The sequence below is a fragment of the Fukomys damarensis genome, unplaced genomic scaffold, assembly GCF_012274545.1.
Source record: "Fukomys damarensis isolate Sample0158 unplaced genomic scaffold, DMR_v1.0_HiC HiC_scaffold_14, whole genome shotgun sequence".
Classification (NCBI taxonomy): domain Eukaryota; kingdom Metazoa; phylum Chordata; class Mammalia; order Rodentia; family Bathyergidae; genus Fukomys; species Fukomys damarensis.
Window position 1 is genome coordinate 81,423,680 of NW_022900926.1, and position 22,246 is coordinate 81,445,925.

Sequence of the window (22,246 nt, forward strand, 5' to 3'; positions counted from 1 at the left end):
ATTTATTTTGGCTTGTAGTTTTCAGAGGATTCAGTCTGGCTGGTTGACTGCACGACTGAAATGACATGGCAGAACCATAAGGTAGAGTGGAGCTGCTCACTGGATCACAGAGGAAGCAGAGAGGAGTGAGCAGGCAGGGTAGGAACCCTTCCAAGTCACCCCTAGGGACCTGCCTATTCCAAGTAGGCTGCACCTCCAAACACATGAAACTTTGCAGAGACTCCGTAGATCTAAACCACAACAATAGACAAAATATCTGTAGTTTGGTTTAGGAATGTTCCTCATTTCCCCCAAAGGCATGTGTGAAGAGCTTCACATTGTGCCATTTTTAAACTTTTTCTTTTAGATATTAGAATTCTAATTTTTGTACAACAATATTGACATTACAGGTTAGCTTACAAAAGCCAATATTATTTTCAAGTTGTGATTATTTATAAGAATGTGATCTATGCCATATTGTCAATTTAAACTGTATAAAGAGAACAATCTGTAGTAGTTCATAGAAAATTTCTGTAAAGTAATTGAAACTTAATATTCTGAAATGATTATTTCTACATATGGTTAGTTCTGAATAGTTGAAATCATTTATAAAGTGTTTACAATTTTAATCCATATTTCTTTTTTCCATACACATTGAGATTGGAATGGGGAAAAAATTAGAGAAATTGAGATTTACATACATATGTGTGTTTTAAATACTGATAAGTGACTGTGTTCTTAAGTTTTTCTTGGAGACATTTTTTGTACAAATTATGAGTGTTAATTTAGTGAATATACTTTTATGGAAATCCCATTGTATCATTTGGAGTTGTTTCTCTGATGAGTTTGAAATATATTTTGTAAAGTTAGGTTGTTTGTGATATGTGATATTACTATTCTGTATTTATCTAGGCATATTTATCTTTACATATCTGTGATATGTAAAGTTCTTGTATGTTCCTTCCACTGATTGTATAACGTCTTGATATATTATAAAATGTGCAAGGTATGCATAAATATAACCACTAAACCATTAATTTAGATTGTCTATAAATTATATGTGAGTATAATAAACATCAGTTATCATTTTCATGAAGTATTTAGATTAGCACTTGCGAAGTCTCGAGAATGAAAAGTTATGATGTTTATGGGTAAAACTGCTTTAAGAATTGTCAATGAATATTTCAATTCATGCCTCTTCTTACCTATCAATAAATTTCCTTTAAGCAAGAAAAGGCATTAATAATAATTCTTTATAACTGCATGGCATTTCATATCTGCTTACATCTAACTTTCATATCTATTGTGTATGATTTTACTAAAACTTTTTGAAATTGAAATTGTTCATTTTCAAAGTAGTCTTTAAAACATCTGAATATTCTGAGGCTTCACTAAGGGCAGTTTAGGGGATAGACTTGCTAAAAAAACAAGGAGGCAGGTGACTGTGAAAGAAGAGAAAAACAATCTTCTGTTGTAATCATTGGAGAATGGTATTTATGGGCCAATTCTTCGATAGTCATTCTATGAGCTGCAGTGAATTATTGGGAGCCATGAACCTGTGAGCACACTATTAATTGTTTTGCCTAATTGCATTAAGTAAAATTGTTCACCTTGAGCTTCTCTCTTGTTTTTCTCTCCCTTCCTAATCTGTTTCAATATTTTGTCATTTAATCCTTTACCTGGGCATCTCACTATCGAGATGATTGTCATGTGATCTACTTGACCATGTAATTATGTGTTTAACCTTATTAAAACGTTTTGTTAAATTAAGCAGCTATATATGCATCTTCACTTGGAAGTGGGAGGTTGTTAATGTATTACTAATAGTTATCCTTGGTTTTCAAAGTGTTAATAGGTAGATTTTACATGGAATATAAAAGAATATGTTTCTGTATATATATTCTGTCAAATGAAGGCTTTTTCCTAGAGTATGTTTTGGTGGTTCTTTTTTTTGGTGATGCTTTAGAAGAAATTATTAATAAATCACACCTTAGCAAATTCCTTTCTACTTTCTCTGTGATTTAAATTAGATTGGTTTTTGTTTGAAAATTACCAACTTATTTGAAAATGAATACCGTCTTGAATTTTTAAAGGTGTTACCTATTTAAACTATATTTTAATTTTATAAAACTGCTCTTCTATCAATGAGTTTTTCAGAACTAACCAGTATAATTTATGGACTGGGTAAATATAATTTAAATCTTAAGAGATTTAGACATTATTTTGCTTTTCATTTCTGAATGCTTTTTTCATAATTCACTTAATAATTCAGTTTTGTTTCATCTGTGTGTACATTCTAAATGTGTAGATATGTTGACAGTAGTCATTGTGTTCTCTTAAGCAGCGGTCTGCAAACTCTTTCTGTGCGTGGCCAGATGGTAAATATTTTACACCTTATAGGCCATATGGTCTCTGTCACAACTACTCTTCTTTACGGTTGTAGTGCAGAAACTGGCCACAGACAATACATTAATGAGTGGGTGTGTCTGTGCTCCAGGAAAATTTTGTTTACACAAGTGGATAGTAGGCTGGATTTGGCCCATGGGCCTTAGTTGGGCTACTCTTGCTCAAGGTATCAAGTCTGTTATTTCTACAAAGCAAGCTGTTTTTCTTTATAGTTTCTTTATAGTTTATCTTCTTTGTTTTGACATAAATAGCAGTATTTTAATCTGGGAATTGATAGCATAGAGAACGAAAATTCTAAATATATTCTGTGAGGAAATGGATTAACAATACAGAGAGTCAGGGATTTAGCTCAGCAAGCGCAAGGACCCAAGTTCAATCCCCAGTACAAAAAAAAAAAAAAATAAGTTCAATCCCCAGTAAAAAAAAAAAAAAAAAAAATGCAGAGAGATTGAAAATTAATTGTATGGATGTATTCTCTTAACTGGGGTCTTCTCAGTCTCTGGCTTATTACTGATGAGCTCTAGCAGAAAGCCATGAAACTGTGGTTATTTGTGCTTTCTCACATGAGTGGCACCTGTCAGTCTTTTCAGAAATCTTAATTTAACTCCTTGTTACATTCCTCACAGTATCTCTTCCTTTAACCATCAACCTGTCTTGCTATATTTCAGTTTCAGCATTTGATCTCACATTAGTTATTCAGCAAAGATGAGTAAAGTCATTAACATGAATCTTCTTTTGTTCTGTTCCTTTTTAGGATGAGGATAAAAAAATGATAGCTCTCTCTATTAAATGGTCTTCTAATTCTCAGTTTAATGTACAGACTGGTTAAGTTTTTGTAAAATATTTGCCAGAATAAGTACATCGAACCATGAATTCCTTTTTTATGACTTAAAATTCTCCTAGAGAAAAGAATCCATCTTACCAAAGATATTTTCTAGGTACCTATGCTGAGACTCAGTTCAAAAGTGAGTGAGGAGGATATGCTGTTAGGTCTGTAACTTAAAGTTAAGATGTTTCAGAAGCTTTAACAGGTCTGGTTTCTCTAAGAAACAGCAAGTCAATAATGTCCTTGCTGAAAAAATGTTTGTCTTACTCTTCTTTTTAATTCAAAGGATAGATTCATGAAGGAATTCATTAATCTATACCAAGAGAATTTTATTGTGCAGCTTGAGGCTGTATATTGAGCGGTAGGTGACAGCTCTACATGGATATCCAGACTACTTCAGTATTTGGATGAATGTCTTAGACAAAGGAGGGATTTTGACTTAGGCAAAAATACCAGAAAAGTGCACTGTGACCTGGCATTGGCCACACTTCATGGTTAAAACTGAATCAAACCTTCTACTGATTCTTCCATTTTTTTTCCCATGCTTCTGCAAAGCAGGACCTCTACATCTTTAGTAAAAATCCTAGTTCTGGAAGAAACCTACAAACCCTAAGACAAAGAGGAATAAAAAAATTTAGGGTCAGAGGGCAAGTGTTTAAGAAGTAAACAACAACAATAAAACATTTTAACTAGAAATTATGATACACAAGTAAATATAAAACAAGTAGTTATGAAAAGAAGAAATTTAGGAAATAAATTATACTCACTGGAATTTAAAAGTCAATAGAAGAATTTAGCTCAGTGGTTCCACCACCTGCCTTCCAAGCACAATGACCGGAGTTAGATCCCCGGTACCAAAAATAAATAAATAAATAAATAAAATGAAAAGTCAGTGGATGAGATAATTCTAAACTGGACACAAATATTTGGTAAATTAGAAGTTTGAGGAGTGTATTCCTGTTTGTAAAAGCTATGAATGTCAGGCACTGCTGAAAGTTCTTTATATATCATATAAATATACATGCAGTTACTTAATTCTCACAGCAGCCCTGTTCATTCATTTAATAAATATATATTATACTTACTATTTATCAATCCTTGTATTATTTATTTCTTGATATATATCAGTTACTCTGAACCTTAGTGATTTAAAACAACCTGCAGAGCTGTGGATAGCTAAGTGGGTTCAGTTCCTAGCACACAAAAAATAAAGAAAACCCACGTTTATTATTCTCAGTTTCTGTGGGTCTAGAATTTTTAGGAATGTTTTAGCTGTGTAGTTCTGGCTCTAAGGAGACCACAAATAAATTCCTCTAAGAAACTCCTGCCGAGTTGTTACCTGGGGTACCCGTCATTTCAAAGCTTGGCCATGGCTGGAGGATCAGCCTCCACACTTATATGGCAATTGGCCAGAGGCGTCTGGGTTTTTCCACATGCAGGATCTCTCTACACTACCTGATTGTCCTCATGACATGGCAGCTAGCTTCCCCTAAGTAAGCAATGGGAGAGGAAGGGATGTCAAGGTAGGAGCCACAGCCCTTTTATAACTGGATTAGTTAGGGTTCTCCAGAAAAAAACAAAACAAAACAGCAGAAGACATATTAAGAGGGTTTTTTTTATGAGGAATTGGCTTATGTGATCAAGGCTAGAAGGTCTTTCCACATGCAGGATCTCTCTACACTACCTGATTGTCCTCATGACATGGCAGCTAGCTTCCCCTAAGTAAGCAATGGGAGAGGAAGGGATGTCAAGGTAGGAGCCACAGCCCTTTTATAACTGGATTAGTTAGGGTTCTCCAGAAAAAAACAAAACAAAACAGCAGAAGACATATTAAGAGGGTTTTTTTATGAGGAATTGGCTTATGTGATCAAGGCTAGAAGGTGTGAAGTTCTGCAATGAGTTGACAGGCTGGAGATGAAGGAGAGCTGATAGTATAGTTCCAGCCTGAAAGGCAGGAGGCCTAAGTCTCAGGAAGAGCTGATGTTCTGTTTATATTAAAGTCAGGGAAAGGCTAGTGTCCAGTTTGAGAGCCATCAGGTAGAAAGAATTCTGTCTTACCTAGTGAAGTGTCAGCCTTTTTAAATCTATTCAGGCTTTTGACTGATTGTATAAGGCTCAGCCACATTAGAGAATGGCAATCTGCTTTACTCAGTGTACTGATTTAAATGTTAGTCTCATCCACAAAACACTGGCACAGAAACGTCCAAAATAATATTTGACCAAATATTAGTGAACCTGATGGACCAGTCAGATTGATATGTGAAATTAACCATCACAATAACCTGATATTAATAATGACATTTCATCACATCTGCTATATATTGTCTGGAATGATATATAGACATATTTTCCAAACCATTGTAGAATTGGTACCTTGGAGACTCCAATATTCATTGAATATAAATTCCAGAAGAAAACAATGAAAAGGATGATAGAGAAGTAATATTGGAAGAGAGAACTGGTAAGAACTTTTCATGAAGAAGTTTGAGTCTTCACATAAATTGTGCATCCAGATTATCAAAAAAAATGTTTGATTTTGTGTTTGTCTTTCAAGCAAAATAAATGAAAATAAATCTTACCTAAATACAATGTAACAAAATTCTGACCATCAAAAATGAAGGGATAAGATCATCAGGGAAAAAAGACACTTCCCACAAAGGAAGGCAATTAGACTGCCACTAGATTTCTTACAAAACAACAAAGGAGCAATACTTTCAAAGTGTTAAAAAAAATATATAACTTGTCTTATCTTTTAAGATTGGCTAAACTTTCATTCAAGATTGAAGATAAATATAAAGACCACGTAAGTTATTTAAGTTTGTGACTCAGATTCCTCATCTACAAAAGGGCGATAATGATTATTTACCTCATAATTATCATCTGTACACTGATGTGTCCCAAATGCTGGGCACTTAAGAGGTGTTTAGTAACTGAATGAATGAATGAATGAATGGTGGTGTTGCAAGAATTAACCATGTAAGCCAGGCATGGTGGCACATGCCTGTAATCCCAGCACTCGAGAGGCTGAGGCAGGAGGATTGCTGTGAGTTCGAGACTAGCCTGGGCCACATAGTGAGTTCCAGGTCAGTCCCAACTACATAGTGAGACCCTTAAAAAAAAAAAAAAAAAAAAAAACCATGTAACTAGTAAAGCTGTTAAGATTAAAATGTATAAATAATTTACAGTATTATCTGACATACTAATTTATATTCAATAAATGAGTTAAATGGTTAAGATTGTATCACCCATGATAACTTATTAAAAGATTTATTAAAAGAACTTCTCAACCAAAAAATTCAGTAAGAGGTACAAGATATAATGAACAATTATATAACTTGATAAAGTATTAGCAAATTAACTAATGACCATGGGATGATTAAAGAAAAACTAATCTTTGTGTATAATTTTTTAAAGTTAAAACTAAAATTTTATAGGTGATCCTAAAATTCATATTAAAGAAAAAAAGGGCAAAAATATAGTTTTGAAGAATGAGAAAAGGGTGTTTAACCCACTACACCTTTAAGACTTATAAACTACAAAGACAAAGAGTTAGGGTTAGGAGGTTAGTATTAGAGTTTGTGCAAGGAAAGGCAAATACACCATAAAACAAAGTATCCACAAAATCCACTCACATATTAGAAACTTGACATTTGACAAAGAGTCACAAATCAGTTGATAAGTTAGTCTTTAGTAACAAACTTGAAAAGGGAGGAAAATGAAAAGTGATATCCTACCATGTATATATAAAATCAATTCATTGGTTTAAAAACCTAACTGGAAAAATCAAGATTTTAAGGCTGTTATTTGAAAGAAAGAAAGAATATTCTTTCTTGGGTAAAGAAGGACTTTTTAAAGAAAAGACAACAGAAACATAAGGGGGAAAAAGATGAATATGATTATAGCAGAAATTTTAAATGTTCACATCTTAGAAGATTATGTATTCAAAGTAAAGCAAGTGTCAGATTTAGAAAAGATATTTGTAAGGGATAAAACTGACAGGCCAGGGATGTAGCTCAGCAGCGCCACGCCTGCCTAGCAAGTGTAAGGTCCTGAGTTCGATCCTCTGTACCAGAAAAAAAAATTTAAAAACTGACAGAGATTGGTGTCCAACATAAAGTATTTCTGCCAGTCAAAAAGGAAGAAAGAACCCAATGGAAAAATTAACAAAGGATATGATTAAGCAGTTTATAGAGTAAAAAATATGAGTGTCCATAAATATGAAATCCTCATCTTCATTAGTACTCATAATAATTTTACAAAACTGTATCATTTTGTATTCATCAGGGAGATACATGTTAGAAGAACAAAAAGATGGTATGTTGGCCAAGATATGATAACCCACTACTTAAGGGAAAATAAAAATTCAAGGACTCACAATAATTATTTTGCAAACTCTAATAAAGTCAAAGCATACCTAAACTCCTGGAAATTCTTGCTGTGGCATGTGTTATAGAGAAATACTCTCTTATAAGTTCAAAGTAAAGCATATATAAGAATATTTTTTTAAACCAGGCATGATTTCTCACTCCTGTAATCACAGTGTCTTTGGGTGCCAAGGCAGGACAGTAAAAATTTCCAGGTCAGCCTGGGCAGCTTAGTGAGACCTTATCTTAAAATGAAAAATAAAAGGGAGGGCCAGGTTAGGTCAGTGATAGAGCCTAGCATATCCCTCAGCTCAATATTATATTGTTTGTAATGGTGAAAATTATAAATATATACTCATCAAGTGAGGATATGTGTTGGAATAAATTTACGTAATGGAATGTTATACAATAGTGAAAAATAATGAACTAGAATTATAGTTTCACTAGATAAATGCCTCACAAAACTGATGTGGAAGATGCAAAAGCATACATATGCATGTTGTATTTCTCTTTATTTAAAATATATAGAACAATATTAAATATTTATGAATGTTTAATGTGTAATAATATTATGTAACTTTTAAGTAAAAACCAAGTATTTAAAACCATGATAAAAGGTTTTCTGAGGATTTATATGAATGGGTGTAAGAATGTAAAAACAGACAGAAGCAAATTCAAAATCTTGATAAATATGAGTGTTGACTATGTGAGTATTACACTGGACCCTAAAATTCTTCATAGTAAATAATTTAAGAATAAATTACTGAGCCATTTCCATGTCCTATTTGTATGTGTGTATTACATTTTTTTAATTTAAAGTTTCTTACCCACAAAGATATATAGGGTCCTTTTTTCCAATTCCTTAATATGTTCTGGATCATTTTCATGGGAAAAATTTTACAAGACAACTTTATGATAAGGATCTTTTACTTTAATAAAAACAAACCTAATGTGATTTTCCTGCATGTCAGTAATAAATGGTTATGTATTTGAGAGAACCTCAAAATTAATTTATTGTCATATAATTTTTTAATGTTAACATTCTGAGAACTATATGGGATTATCCTGTAAATGTTATGTTGAAATACACAAAAAATCAGTTTGAGCTGTTTTTATTATTAATGATTATTAGGTATATAATTAGACTCAAATCTAGTACTATTGCCAATTATAGCTTTCTTTCTTTTGCTTTAAGTAACCTTATTTTATGTGAAATACTTTAGTGCTTTATTTTCCCAATGAGAGTCTTATCTGGGATTTGACCAGATGTTTTGTATTTTCATTGACACATTCTTTACGACTGCCTCAACTGATACTTTCTGAATACTCATAAGATTCAACAGGGGCTGTTTAATAGCTTATTTTGTTAGGTAATTAATTCAAATGTTTAGAAAGATAATTTTACCATGAAATTTAAATGCATTTTTCCTTAATTTTTAAAAGAAAAACAAAATTTGAATATTTACTTTGCTTTATTTTTTACAATTTTTCATAATAGGTTTATCTTAAAGTAATATTAGAACTTTAAAAAATACTTTAGGTGCCATGATTATGTAGCAGTCTGTCATACTTTTGGGTTTCTTTAGTGGTGAGACTGTCGTCATTGCATAGGACATATAGGCTTAAATGGCAGAAACATGACTAGAAAGTACATGTTAGGTATGTTTCAGTCAGCATGTTGCTACTGACAAGCGCTCAATGGTTGTTGGTATCCTTGTCAGCAAAGAGAATTCTTTGACATTAAAGTCACCAGCTCAGTCCTGATTTGGGGTGACTCTATTGGCAGTTCTATCAGGCTGTACAGGCTGCAGCTGATCAGTGAATGTCAGAGCTGCCGCTATTTTCCAGAAGTGTCACCAGCCGCCTCCTGTGGCATTTTTTTTTCTTTTTTTTTTTTTCTTTTTTTTGCGGGAGGGGTAGTTTAACTTCTTGTAACGAACCTTTGAAATTGCTTACCTTTGGGAAATAAACTGAAGGTCATAGGAATATAGGTATCCTTAAGGCATGCAAAAACCATATATACAAAGTGAGGTCTTACATGGAGACTAGCAGTGATTACCGTGACTCCAAGCCAGTCAATGGTTTGAGCACCTGGGGACTCATTAAGTGGCATTTGTGTAATCGGTAACCTAGGTTTTGAGCTGTATTTCAGGAAAAGCAGTGACAGCCTTTAATGTCTAATTGACCTCTTCTCTTTGTTTCATTTTCATTCACTTTCCATATTTGTCTCCGATGTGGTCCCTGATGGCAGCAAACAGCACTGCTCAGCATATTGAACTTCTGTTCAGAGCTTCAGCACCTCAGTTTGGGCAGTTGTGTAATGGTAAGTACTTGAAAATTCCTTAAGAGTCAACTGCTTGTTCTCTTTTTCTACCTGAGTAAATTTTATCCTGAGCCTCCCCACCCTGGCACCTACCTACATTTTCTCCAGTTTATGGTTAATACTACTTTCAAACATTTTGTACCCTACTTTCAAACATTTTTCTTAAAGTGGGAAGTATGTTTTTGAAATACTAACATCTGTCTATGAAACCAAGGAAAGCACAAAATAGTAGAATGAATTCAGTCTCTCCCAGCCAGAGGTTATCTTGGACAAGCTATTCACTTCTCTGGGTTTCTTTGCAAAATAAGATGTCAGCCATACCCAAATGTCAGTAGTTGTTGTAAGTTCTTTTACAAGGAAACTTTAGTTCTTAGACTCTGAAATTGTTTCTTGGAAATGATGATAGTAGGTAGGCTTGTTTTTTGTTTTTTTCCTGGTGTTGGACATTGAATCCTTGACACTGAGCTACATTCCCCACCCTTTTTTGTTTTGAGACAGCATCTTACTAAGTCACTGTGTTGCTTTGGTTGGACCCAAACTTGTACTCTTCCCGCCTCAGCTTTCCACAGTATTAGGATTTTAAATGTGTACCTCTGTACCCAAGTGGCTTGCTACTGTGGATTTGTTTTTGAACTATCCTTAGTGGGCAAGATACAAAGATTGACACTCTATGTTAGAACTTAATTTTTTTTAAATTTTAGTGGTTTATTAAATCCAAAAGGCTAGGGACTCCCTGGACTACAGAATCTCAAAAATCCTTCAAGATTTAGAATTGTGATATTTCTTTGTCCCTGAAAGAGTCATGAAAAAAAGTTAATTTTTTTTCATCTTCACTTGTTATTAAATGACTTACAAATAATACAGAGACTTAAGAGACAGTTGAGTCCCTGGGGTAAGGTTCTACATATGTGCATACTCATTAGAAGTAAGTTTTCTGGTGGAACATTCCATTCTTCTTGACTTTTTTCAACACGGCCAACCAGAAGAGATCTAGGAGGACCCCAGACCATTCTAGTTTTATACTGCCTTAATAAGAAAATCTGAGTGATAGGATGGTTACAGTATTCCAGGGATGTTCCAGTGTCCTAGGCTTGGATTTAAGCAGCAGAGTCTGTGACCTAAAAAAGATTCCATTTGAACATCTTTTGGAATTTAACAATAGCTTCAGAGATGCCTCAAGATTTGGAAATGTAGCCTGGATAGTATTCCTCTTATTGCAACATGTTTATCTCTGTGCCCTCATGGTCTTTAATTCTGGCAGTTAGGTCTTGTTAAACTGCAAGTATGGGCCCAAGCTATCCCATTCTCTTGAAACAATCTTGGGAACCTTATTTAAAGTCAAGTTCTTCATTTTGCAAGCCTTTTCATAGACTTCTTTGGTTCCCTTTAGTGGATCTTCTACATGAGCCCAGTGACAGTAGATGGCAGTTTCTGTGACAAACAAGCTACTTGGATCTTTACATATTGTGGGCCCTTGTTCAGTTGGTAAGGAACCTGTTTAACATTATAGGCACCTTATTCTGCTTATTTACATCCTCCTAAATTGGAGCAACATTCCCTGGAAGTAGGTCTCTGGCTACAGACACTTTAAATAAGTTGAAATATTATAATTAAAGCATATGTAGTGAAGTGACTTTTAATTTAAGTTGATATTTTCCCAAACTGACTCATGGAAAGTTATTCAGAAGGACATTCAATTATAAAAAGTAAGCATGTAAGGGCACAGTGGGGGTTCCTGGTCAAAATAAGGAAATAATGCTCTGGTCTACCTCTTGGAGTTTACATAGATATATGCTCCAGCAAAGGAATCATTTACCTTTGCTAAAGGCAGTGTTTTCCAACCTTACCTGACTATCGAGCCCACTTTTGTCCATATTGCATTCTATTAATATGCAATATACTATAGGAAATGCTACTTTAGATAAATAGGCTATTTTAAAAATTGAAATATACAGTTACCAGTAATGTATTGTTACCATCAATATTTGTTTTCCAAGAAATGAAGCTCATGATGGAGAAATTAAGAAATAATGCTCATATTTCTAATATCACTACTAATGTCATGATTGGGACATTTCACCAGTATTGTATGCTGTCATTTCACAGCAAGTTCAGGGTTCACCAGTGACACAGCCCTTGGTTGATAGTTTCATACCGTATTTTTCTGTTTGTTTTTTTAATCATTTGACCAGAAGTCAGGATAATTCCCTTGGCATCTTATTTTTGACTGTTAAAAAGCAGTTTTCAGCTTGGTGTTATTTGTGAAGCTGTTATTCTCTTAAGTCACTGTGTTGGTTTTGCATATTGATTATGATTTATAATCTGTCTTCTCTGAGTGCTCTCTAATGGTGTGCTTCTTCCATATTGAATGTAATGTAGATACCAAACTAATCACTTTTTTCCCTGAAACTAATTTTTGTACCACAAGTGCCAGTTTGACAGATTCGCAGTGACAAGAACTTCTGAAAAGTAACATCTTGCCAGTAAGAAACCCAGATCATTCTAGTCACTACCATAAACATTTTTTGGTGGGGAAATTTAAGTTTTTCCTTGGATTGGGAGAGTTTTAAAAATCTGCTCTTGAATAGCTAATTGTCTGTTCTATTTAAAGTTTTATTATCCATGATAACGGGAAGCAATTAACAAATAGATAACAAGACCCTAAAGTAATCAGCAGTTTGTTTTAACCATTAGTTCCAACCCTCTTATGTAGGAAAGTTTTGAACAAGTGTGTGAGCAAGCATATTGGTTAAGTGTGGTTCAACTGCCAAGGACAGTAAAACTCCAGATGACTGTGTAAACTTTTAAAGTTTGCAGTTACCAGTAACATTATTACCATCGGTATTTGTTTTCCAGGAAATGAAGTTCATGATAGAGAAATTAAGAAATAATGCTCATATTTGTAATATCACTACTTTTCTTTCTTATGAATGAAATGGTAAAGGTGAATAATTCAAGCTAACTTCCTAGCCCTAGTCCTCAGACTCCTGAGACTCTGCCTTCTAGCTCACTGTTGCAGCCGTCTCACACTTGACCTCACGGTTTCAATCGGAGCTTCAGCCCTCACGTCTCTGTGTCAGGTGGTGTGGAGGGGAAAGGCTTACTGCCTTCTCTGAAGACCCTTTCTAGAAGCTAACTGCCTTTTGAGGCTTCCTTCTTATTACCCACAATTTAATTGTGTGACATACTTTGTTACGTGGAAAGCTGGGAAACCGTTTTTATTCTGGGCAGCCATATGCTCAAAGAAGATTCACAATAAAAGTAAATAACTTAATGAATCTTGTGTTTCTTTTTGCCCCAGTCATTTCCAGGAAGAGGGAGAAGCACATTATTAGTAGTAAGTTAAGAGAAAGAGATGTGACGAACATAAATAATACCCTGACTTCGTAATTAGCCACTAAGGCTGTACTATCCAGTCTGGTAGCTTAGCTGATTGCCATGTGCGGCTATTGGGCACTTGAAATATGTTAGTCCAAATTGAAATATGATACAAGTATACACCAGATTTTGAAAGCTTATTTCAAAAAAATTATTAAAAATTTCAGTATTTTAAAATATTGACAATATGTTGAAATAATAGTACTATTGATAAATATTGGTAACAATATTGATGTTATTAAACAATTTTATACTTCTTTGTACTATTTAAAATGTGACAAAGAAAGTTAAAATTCTATTTCATTTGTATTATAGTGCTTCTTAAAGTACTTTAGAGTTGGCTGAAGAAATGTAAGACCTAGTTTATATTATTTTAGTTTTCCTACTAATTGTAATTCTGTTCAAGTCACCTGACTTCTTGCTGTTAGTAAAGATGTGATATTTTTCATATTTTTAAAAAATATCTTGCCAGGACATTTGTCATCTTTTTTAAAATTCAATAATGAGAAAATAAGTGTGTCTAGATATTTTAAGGAAAAATGAGTTCTGTGTAACTATAACTCAGAATGAGTTATAATTAGTAAGGGAAGCGTAAGTTGCCTTCAGTCCAGTAGAGGTATGCTGATAAATTCTCATTTTCCCAGCCCTAGTTTTATTTGTGTTGGATATGTTTAATAATGCTGTGAAACATCTCAACAAAAAACTCTTGGAGGAAGATCACTGATAAAGAATTGGTCCATATGCCACTGAGATTGCCATGGTAAAAATTCAGCACAATCAGAATCATTGGTTGAGAAAGTTTAATTAATTCTTTTTAAGGATGCCATTTGCACTAATTATCAAAGCTACAGTTTTGTGTTGTTCAGGTACATTTACTTATAGAAATAGGTGTACTTGCTGAAGACCAGAAAAGTAGAAGCCATAGGCACTATATCTCATCGGACTTTGGTTCAAACTAAAAACTATAGCCCAGAATCTGTCCCATGCCTCCAGTTCCCCTGTTACTACCTTAACCAAGGCTCCCGTCATCTCTCCTCTAAACTGCTGCAGCTCTCTTCACCGGGCTTCCCCCTTCATTCCTAACTATTGTACATAGACTGCCCTTCAGACAGAAGCCAAAGGAATGTTTGTTTTAGTGTAAATCACATGCCACCCTTCTGTTTATAATCCTCCTTTGCCTTCCTTAGTACTGTACTTAAAGTAAAAACTCGGCCCCTTTGTATCTAAATCGTGTGGACTCTGCATAAACCACTCTTATCTTCTCTCACTATCTTGAGTGGTATTGAGCTTATTGTTGTTCCTGAATTCACCAACTCATCCTGAGAAAGCCCAGCAGCCACCATGTCCTTCCTCAACTCTGGACAGTCTGATCTCATCATCCTCTTCTATTATGTTCACACCATGTATCACTCTGGATTAATATCGCTCATTTATTTGTCCCTGTGTCATTTCCCAAAATGTGAACAAAATGCCTGCTTTTAGTTTACTGCTGTTCCTAGAATCTGAAATGGTGCCGGCACATAGTAAGGGCATAAATTTTTATTGGAAATAGAATAAACAAATTGATGAAAAATAATCATTGTAAATGTTTATTATTTTATTTCTTTTTGACTACTGGTGATAACTTCGATACCTGTTTATAACAAAATCAAATGAACTTAAAAGAACCTATTTAAAGAAGCATTATTAAAATATATAAATCCCAAGAGTGAAACACTTAGTCATTTTTCAGTAGTCACTTGTAATTATAAGATAAATATTGAGTAGCTCTAATAATTGGTAATGATTAACATATTACTGTATACTCTCATGTTGTATGTTCAGTCCATAAATACATTAGCCCAAAACTACTATCCTTATTATTATCCTTACTCTCAGCACTAGACAGTTTTTGAGCCTACCAAGTACACACCTTCATCAAAAAAATACTATATTCCTACCTAAGTATATTAATCATAAATAAAGTAGCAGAAGTGAGGTTCCACCAATGAGTAACAGCAGCAAGGTAAAAATTGTAAGCTTAAAAAAAAATAACACATAATCTTCAAATTCTCCTTGAGAAGTGGAGGTCTTCATACTGCTTTGGGATGCATTAACAGTGAGTGATTTCTCTTGCTGTTTCATGAAAGAGTAACAGATCTCTGAGATGAATAGGCAGATCTGTATTACCAAGGATATGGGTATGTTTAAATGGAAGCAAACAGGTAAGAGATGATTAAGGATATTCTTACTAGCTCTAAATCATTGACATTTTTGAGCATAACATATAAAAGGTTGAAATTATTTGATTTTCAGATTGAAGATTATGATGTGATAGCAAGCATGATAGGAGCCAAGTGTAAAAAGCTCCAGACCCTGGATCTGTGGAGATGTAAGAATATTACTGAGAATGGAATAGCAGAACTGGCTTCTGGGTGTCTACTTCTGGAAGAACTTGACCTTGGCTGGTGTCCCACTCTACAGAGCAGCACTGGATGCTTCGCCAGACTGGCACGCCAGCTCCCAAATTTGCAGAAACTCTTCCTTACAGCTAACAGGTCTGTGTGTGATACAGACGTAGAAGAGCTGGCATCTAATTGTATCCGACTACAGCAACTGGACATACTAGGTAGGGATGCAGTATATTGATTGTTTAAAGCCTGGTTCCTTGACGTGAAATCCAATCTTGGACTTTTTGCAAGGAAATAAAAAATTAAAAATTTTGTTCTGATAATACTGCTTAATTTGATAGAAAGTGTAAGAAAGCAGTTGATATAGAGAACAATTATAATAGTGACACAATTTAAATTTTTTTTTTTTTTTTTTTTTTTTTTTTTTGTACTGGAGATCAAACATGTGTCCTTGCGATTGAAAGGCAACAAGGCAGGCAGTGGAACCACTAAGCTAAATCCCTGGCCCTTAAGAAAAATTTTTTTTCAGCTTTAATTGAGTTTATTGGTACATTTTAGGGATACAGTACAGTTACATTCATTGTTGGGATCTTGTACCTCTACATGACAAGTCTTGGTTCTCATTTTTTCCCCTTACCTCTGCCCTCCCTTCACCCCCTCCTCCCCTCCCCATCTACAATCACTTTATTTCCATCTTTTCATTCTCTCACATTTTTTTCTTTTCTCTTTTTACCCTTCCCCTACCCGTCCCACCTTTCCTACACCTTTAGCTCCTTTCTTCCCATTTCTAAATGTCAGTAATCTTATTAGGATCTTATGTATTATTGCAGATTATTCACACCAGAGAAACTATTCGGTATTTACACGTGTGCCTTATTTATTTCACTTAGGAGTATATCTTCAATGTGTATCCATTTTAAAAAATTTTTAATAACACAACTTTACAATCTGTCAAAAGCTCTAAATAGCTGTTAATTATCAATCTAGTTAGAAGAGTGAGAATTTACATGATCCGTGTTCTCTATGTTTGTTGGTGACAAAAAAGGAAGAAATTAATTCATTTGTGTAAAGAATTCAAGCTAAATTGTTTTTTTTTTTTAATTCTTAAACTCTTGATTAGGGGATACTGTTAAATCTGTATCCCAGATAATTCTAATTTTTTAGACTAGTTTTACCTTAAGACAGTTCTTTGAAAATTCTTTTCACTTTTGGGATTCCTTGTGTTCTTAACTGCATTCATCAATGAGGAACCCTTTGATGTTTCATTACATTTTTCTGTACATATCAGAAGTGCCAGTAGTGCCACCTTAGTCATCCTTGCTAACACAATTAGTACTTTGTGAAGTCATGTGACACGAACTGTTTTTTTCGTAATCTGTTAGTAGTAGTAGACTAATAGATTAGTCTATAAGGTACTTGTATATCCTTTTCTGTTTGTTTATTAACTGCTTAACAAAAGGAAAACCTAAAGATTTGACACGTGTTTCTGGTTTCAGTTAAAATCTCTCCATATCCAGATTTATGATACATTTGGAGATGTTGCTTATGTAATCGCACGTCACTTCTGCAAGCCACTTTTAGGCAGAAGTCTTTGCCTGCTATATGCACATTTAAGACAAAATTCTTTATCTGTTGTATATTTTACTTGATCTTCACAGCTCAGGGAGTATATGTTATTATTGTCTTTTCAGAGATGAGGGTACTGGCAACCAGAAAGTAGCAAAGCAAGAGTTCAAACCCAAGATTTTTGGCCCCAGGGTCAGGGCTTTTTTTTTTTTTTTCTTAACAATACCACACTCGGTTTACTTTTTTTCCTTCCTGCCTATCTTCCCCCTTGCATCATCCAGACCTTTTATAAAATAAATATTTTGAAAAGTTCAAGAAAAAGCATGAATTTACAAGAACAAGGAAAAATGAAGGCCTTTAAAAACATATGCACACTTCGCTTCAAGATAACACTTGTTGATTAGATCTATTTTACAATTCCCTCCTCAAAAAAATTATCATATACAGTAATAGATATGAGCAGTTCCAGTGACTGGAAGAGATGCTACAGAACTGCAAAGTGGTCAGGAATGCTGATCCTAAACAGTGCACAGTTGTGATGAGCAGTAGGTTTAGTTTTCAGGTGGCCTAATGTTGGCCTAGTAAATGTACAAATGGCTTAACATAAAATAAAAATAAGAGGAGGTGTGTTGACTCTTTGAAAATGAACATGACAGCAAGGAAGTATTATTTATTATGCCATAAAAAGGGAAGACAGCCACCGTGCAAACACATTTGAATGTTTTTAAATATAAAGAGCATACAGAAAGCAGTAATAAATGATTAATAATAATAAGTATAATTGTGTTGTATATTATTATAAGCATAAGTAACTAATCCTCACAGCCTGGTAGGGTAGTTATATTTAGTCACAGATAAGGAGACAGGCTCAAACAAATTAACGGATTTGCTGTTTCATAGCTAGTAGTGAAATGATCCAGATTTGAACTAGAGTCTAGTCTCCTAATCACTAACCTGTGCTTTCTTTATTCTTCATTACATTTGGGTTTTTAATCTTTATGTGTTAGAATCTATTTTTTAAAAAAATAAGAATTCTTCATTCAATGAAGCTAGTAGTCATTATTTTGTTGTTTGATATGAGTATCGTGTCAGTCCTGCTTCACACTGGAAATAGACAATCTAATATGACTTACCATATCAATAAAATGAAAGTTTTCATGGAAACTTTTGAACACTACAATAATCTGTACAAAATTAACCAAGAAATAATTATTATAGGATTTTAATTGGAGGAGGGTGAGTGATATATATGCCATGTTTTAGGAATATTAAACCAGAAACAGATAGCAGGAAGATTGGAGAAGAAAGAAATCAAAATCAGAAATTGGTTTCAGTAGTTCATTTAATAGATAGTCCAGACTAGGTATTGGAAAATTAGCCAACATCTCTTCGTTCATAATACATCTGTTTAGCATGTGCTATGTTAGCCATTGTTTTCAGTATTACACATATAACAGTGAACCACATAGCTATAGCCCTTGTCCAGGTGGAGTAAATTGACTGAACAAAGAACTAGACAAAAGTGCAGTCATTTGCAAGAATAGGCCAGGCTAATTGAATTTTTTTTTTTTTTTGGTTTTTTTTGAGACTGACCTGGAACTCATTATGTAGCCCAGGGTGGTCTCAAACTCTCAGGGATCCTCTTATCTCAGCCTTTCTTGAGTGCTGGGATTACAGGTATGTGCCACCATGCCCGGCTTTAGGCTAACTGAATTTTAAATCCATGATTTCTCTCATAGATATGGTTTTAGGCTTTAGGGAAATCATTTATTAAGGTGCTCAGATTATAATGGGAAAGACTAGCAAATAGTAAACAGTCATAAAGTAGGTAGAAAAACACCACCTGGGTAAGTGCCTAGGTTGAGATTCTCTAATGTCACATAACAGAAGCCTACTTGAGATAACTTAAGCATAAGGAAAAGAAGGTTATTACAAAGATATACCTGTATCTCTTGAATCCCTTAAGTAGAAACTATGGTGGGATCTCAGAAGGGACTCAAAAATCGCTGAAAGGCAAAAAAGCTATTTTCTGTGTCTTTTTTTTTTTCTCTCTTTTCTTGTCCTGCATGCTCCAGCACTTGTACCCTACCCAGCTTTCTGCAATTGTGTATTCACAAAGACTTGTATGGGTGCTTTCTCCTGATTTTGTCATCATAATAGCAGTCTCTGCTTTTCTGGGCACAAATTGCTAAATAGAACAGCTCCATCCAGCTTTACATGTTTTTAGAAATAAGGATCTATAGACATTGAAGGCTTTGCTGAATCCCAATTCTAAATTCCCACGGGAGTCTGGATTGCTTCAGCTCAGGGACAGTCACAGGTAGCATGGCTATATATTTACAGCTCTGGAGCCCATGACAGGAAGGAGAGTAGAAAGGTGCTCAGAGAATTAAGTTTAGGTTAGCATTTCAGAAATACAAGAGCCCCTCTCAGTAGATGTGCATATGTGATATGATTGTAATTGTTTTTCCCCAGGAAAGTTGTAATTAAAGCAACAGATGATCTCTTAGACTCAAGTGATATTTGGTATCTATTAAGTACCTGTCATGTATCAGATGCTTTACACATTTATTTAACTTTCAATTGAATATAACATTATCACTTCGTTTAACATCAGCTAAACTAACTGATTATCCATCATTTGTCTTCAGTAGTATCACTGCATCTTCACCTCTCACTGTACAATTTAACAGTGTTGTATTTATTTGCTTTCACCCCTGGTCAGTGAGTTCCTTAAGTGTGTCTTACTTACCTTGGCGTTTCCAGTACCTAATACAGATGCTCAATACTGTTCACAGAGTAGTTGCTCAGTAATTGCTTTGCATGATTGAATTATTGTAGGTATTGCTACCAGAATTGACCCGTGGGTTAAGGAAAACGAGAAGTGAAAAGCATTTTGCAGAAACAGAGCAGTTGGATGACAGAAGTAGGACTGTCGGGAAGAGCTGATTGGAAGGGGTCAGAAGTGGGAATGAAGGTGGTGGGTAGAGGATCGACTACATTCAGGTCATAGGTGCTAGATTGCGTGGGATATTCAGGTTTTCTTTTATTAAACAAAACCATTTCAGTATGAAGTTTTGTTTCTGTTTTGTGTCATGCTGTGGACCCAACATAGGGGCCCCAACACCCAGTACTGTACTACTGAGCTACATATATCCTCAGCCCTTACATATGAAGTCTTTTGTTTGAAAAAATGTTTTTAATTTTAAAAGTTTATTTATATTGTGTTTTTCAAATAAATAATAAAAGATTCATTATTAGAATATTTTATAAATGTTATACTTAAGATGTTTTCTTTGGCTTTTTTTTTTTTAAACAGGAACAAGAATGGTTAGTCCAGCATCCTTAAGGAAGCTCCTGGAGTCTTGTAAAGATCTTTCCTTACTTGATGTGTCCTTCTGCTCACAGATTGATAACAGGGCTGTGTTAGAGCTGAATTCAAGCTTTCCAAAAGTGTTTATAAAAAAGAGCTTTACTCAGTGATTTCGTATAGTTCCATAATTAAAATCAGTGTGCTTTTGTAGGGTTTTATCTTGGGTTTGACTAGTTTTTATAATGGTGACAATTGAGACATTTGTAGACTTCAGAGGAAAAATATGAAATTTCCCATTGAATTAAGTAAAATGTAAAGAAATGTTCTCACAAAATATTGCAAGCATTTTTCAAAAATAAATGAGTGGCTGATAATATTTTTACCTTATGTTAATCTGTGCTATTATACTTCAGTCAATAATTATGTATTAATAAAAATACAGAAGCATTTTAATTATTTTTAAATGAATACTGAACAATAAAATATCATTTATGCAAAAATAAAGTTGATTTTTAACACTTCCATGTAAGGGTATCTTATTAAGGCTTATGATCTGACAAGTATTTTGTTTGGTATAAACAAAATTGGCACAGCTGGTTGGGGAAATTAATAGTTTTTCACTTCTGATAGATTTATCTGATTTACTACTGTATCAGTTGAGTACAAAAATATAAGCATAATCAAGAATAAGTAAAGTCACTCATTGAAATAGCTTTCTGACTAAGTAGATGCCTTAAGTTTGCCAGAGGGAAAGATTTTAAGGATTCTGAATTATCTGTGGATTTTGTTTATGTATAGAAAATCATGTATGTGTATTTCATTTGTATGTATGTGTATATGTGTGTGTGTGTGTGTGTTTTGTTTGTGTCCCAATACCTTAAAGAATTAAAATGTAGCCATAATTCATGGGTGGTAGGAGAGGAGAGAAAAGAAATTTTTTTAAACATTATTAAGGGATTTATTGATTTAATTCTGCCATTAAGAATATAGGCCAGACATGGTGATGCACATTTGTAATCTTAGTTACTTAGGAGGCTGAGTTAGAAGGATCCATAGTTTGTGGCTATTCAAAGGCAACTCAGTGAGACCTCATCTCAAAAATAAATGAATAAAGGTAAAATAAGAAGAATTGGCTATATAGTTCAGTGGTGAACACTTGCCTAGTGTTTTCAAGGCCTTAAGTTCAATTTCCAACACCAGGAAAAAAAAAAAAACAAGAAAGTAAAATATTTAGTGATAGGAAAAAGCAGGGCTGTTTTGAGTAGGAAGCTAATATGAACTGTGTAGTATTCCAAAATTTATTTTTCTAATAAGGCAAAATGTTATATTACAAACTTCACATGTAGTATAGTGACCCTGTAGAACTAACCCACTAGTTAAATTTAATTTAGAACACAGTTGCTTGGTATACACCAGCTACATTTCAGTTTTCAGTAGTCACATGAGGCTAATAGTTATGTAGACACATTGATATAGAATATTTCCTTTATTACAGGAAATTTGCTTGAATAGCAGGGCTCTCAGATTTCTTGTGTTCTTATTTAAGGAAAAGTACATTAGCAGTTAACATGTATCAGCAATTTTTGAGGGTACTGTCAGTAATACATGTACAAATCCACTTTTTCCCCAAAAGTTCTTAAGCTAGCAAATGTATGCATGTGGTAAATAGCACTCAGCTACCTATTTATTGAGTGAATAAGA

General features: G+C 34.1%; 1 protein-coding gene across 2 annotated transcripts in view; it reads left to right on the plus strand.

Moving 5' to 3' along the window:
- Nucleotides 1–20,973, plus strand: part of Fbxl4 (F-box and leucine rich repeat protein 4) — a 54,385-nt gene extending 33,412 nt beyond the window's left edge. The window contains exons 6-8 of one of the 2 annotated variants that reach the window (XM_010637367.2): nucleotides 9,827–9,898; nucleotides 15,572–15,884; nucleotides 20,552–20,973. In XM_010637367.2, coding sequence (XP_010635669.1) covers nucleotides 9,827–9,898; nucleotides 15,572–15,884; nucleotides 20,552–20,715 — 549 coding nt within the window. In that variant the 3' untranslated portion in view covers nucleotides 20,716–20,973. The remainder of the gene's footprint in view (nucleotides 1–9,826; nucleotides 9,899–15,571; nucleotides 15,885–20,551) is intronic. The other variant, XM_010637368.2, reaches the window with a different exon arrangement.
- The last annotated feature ends 1,273 nt before the right edge of the window (nucleotides 20,974–22,246 follow it).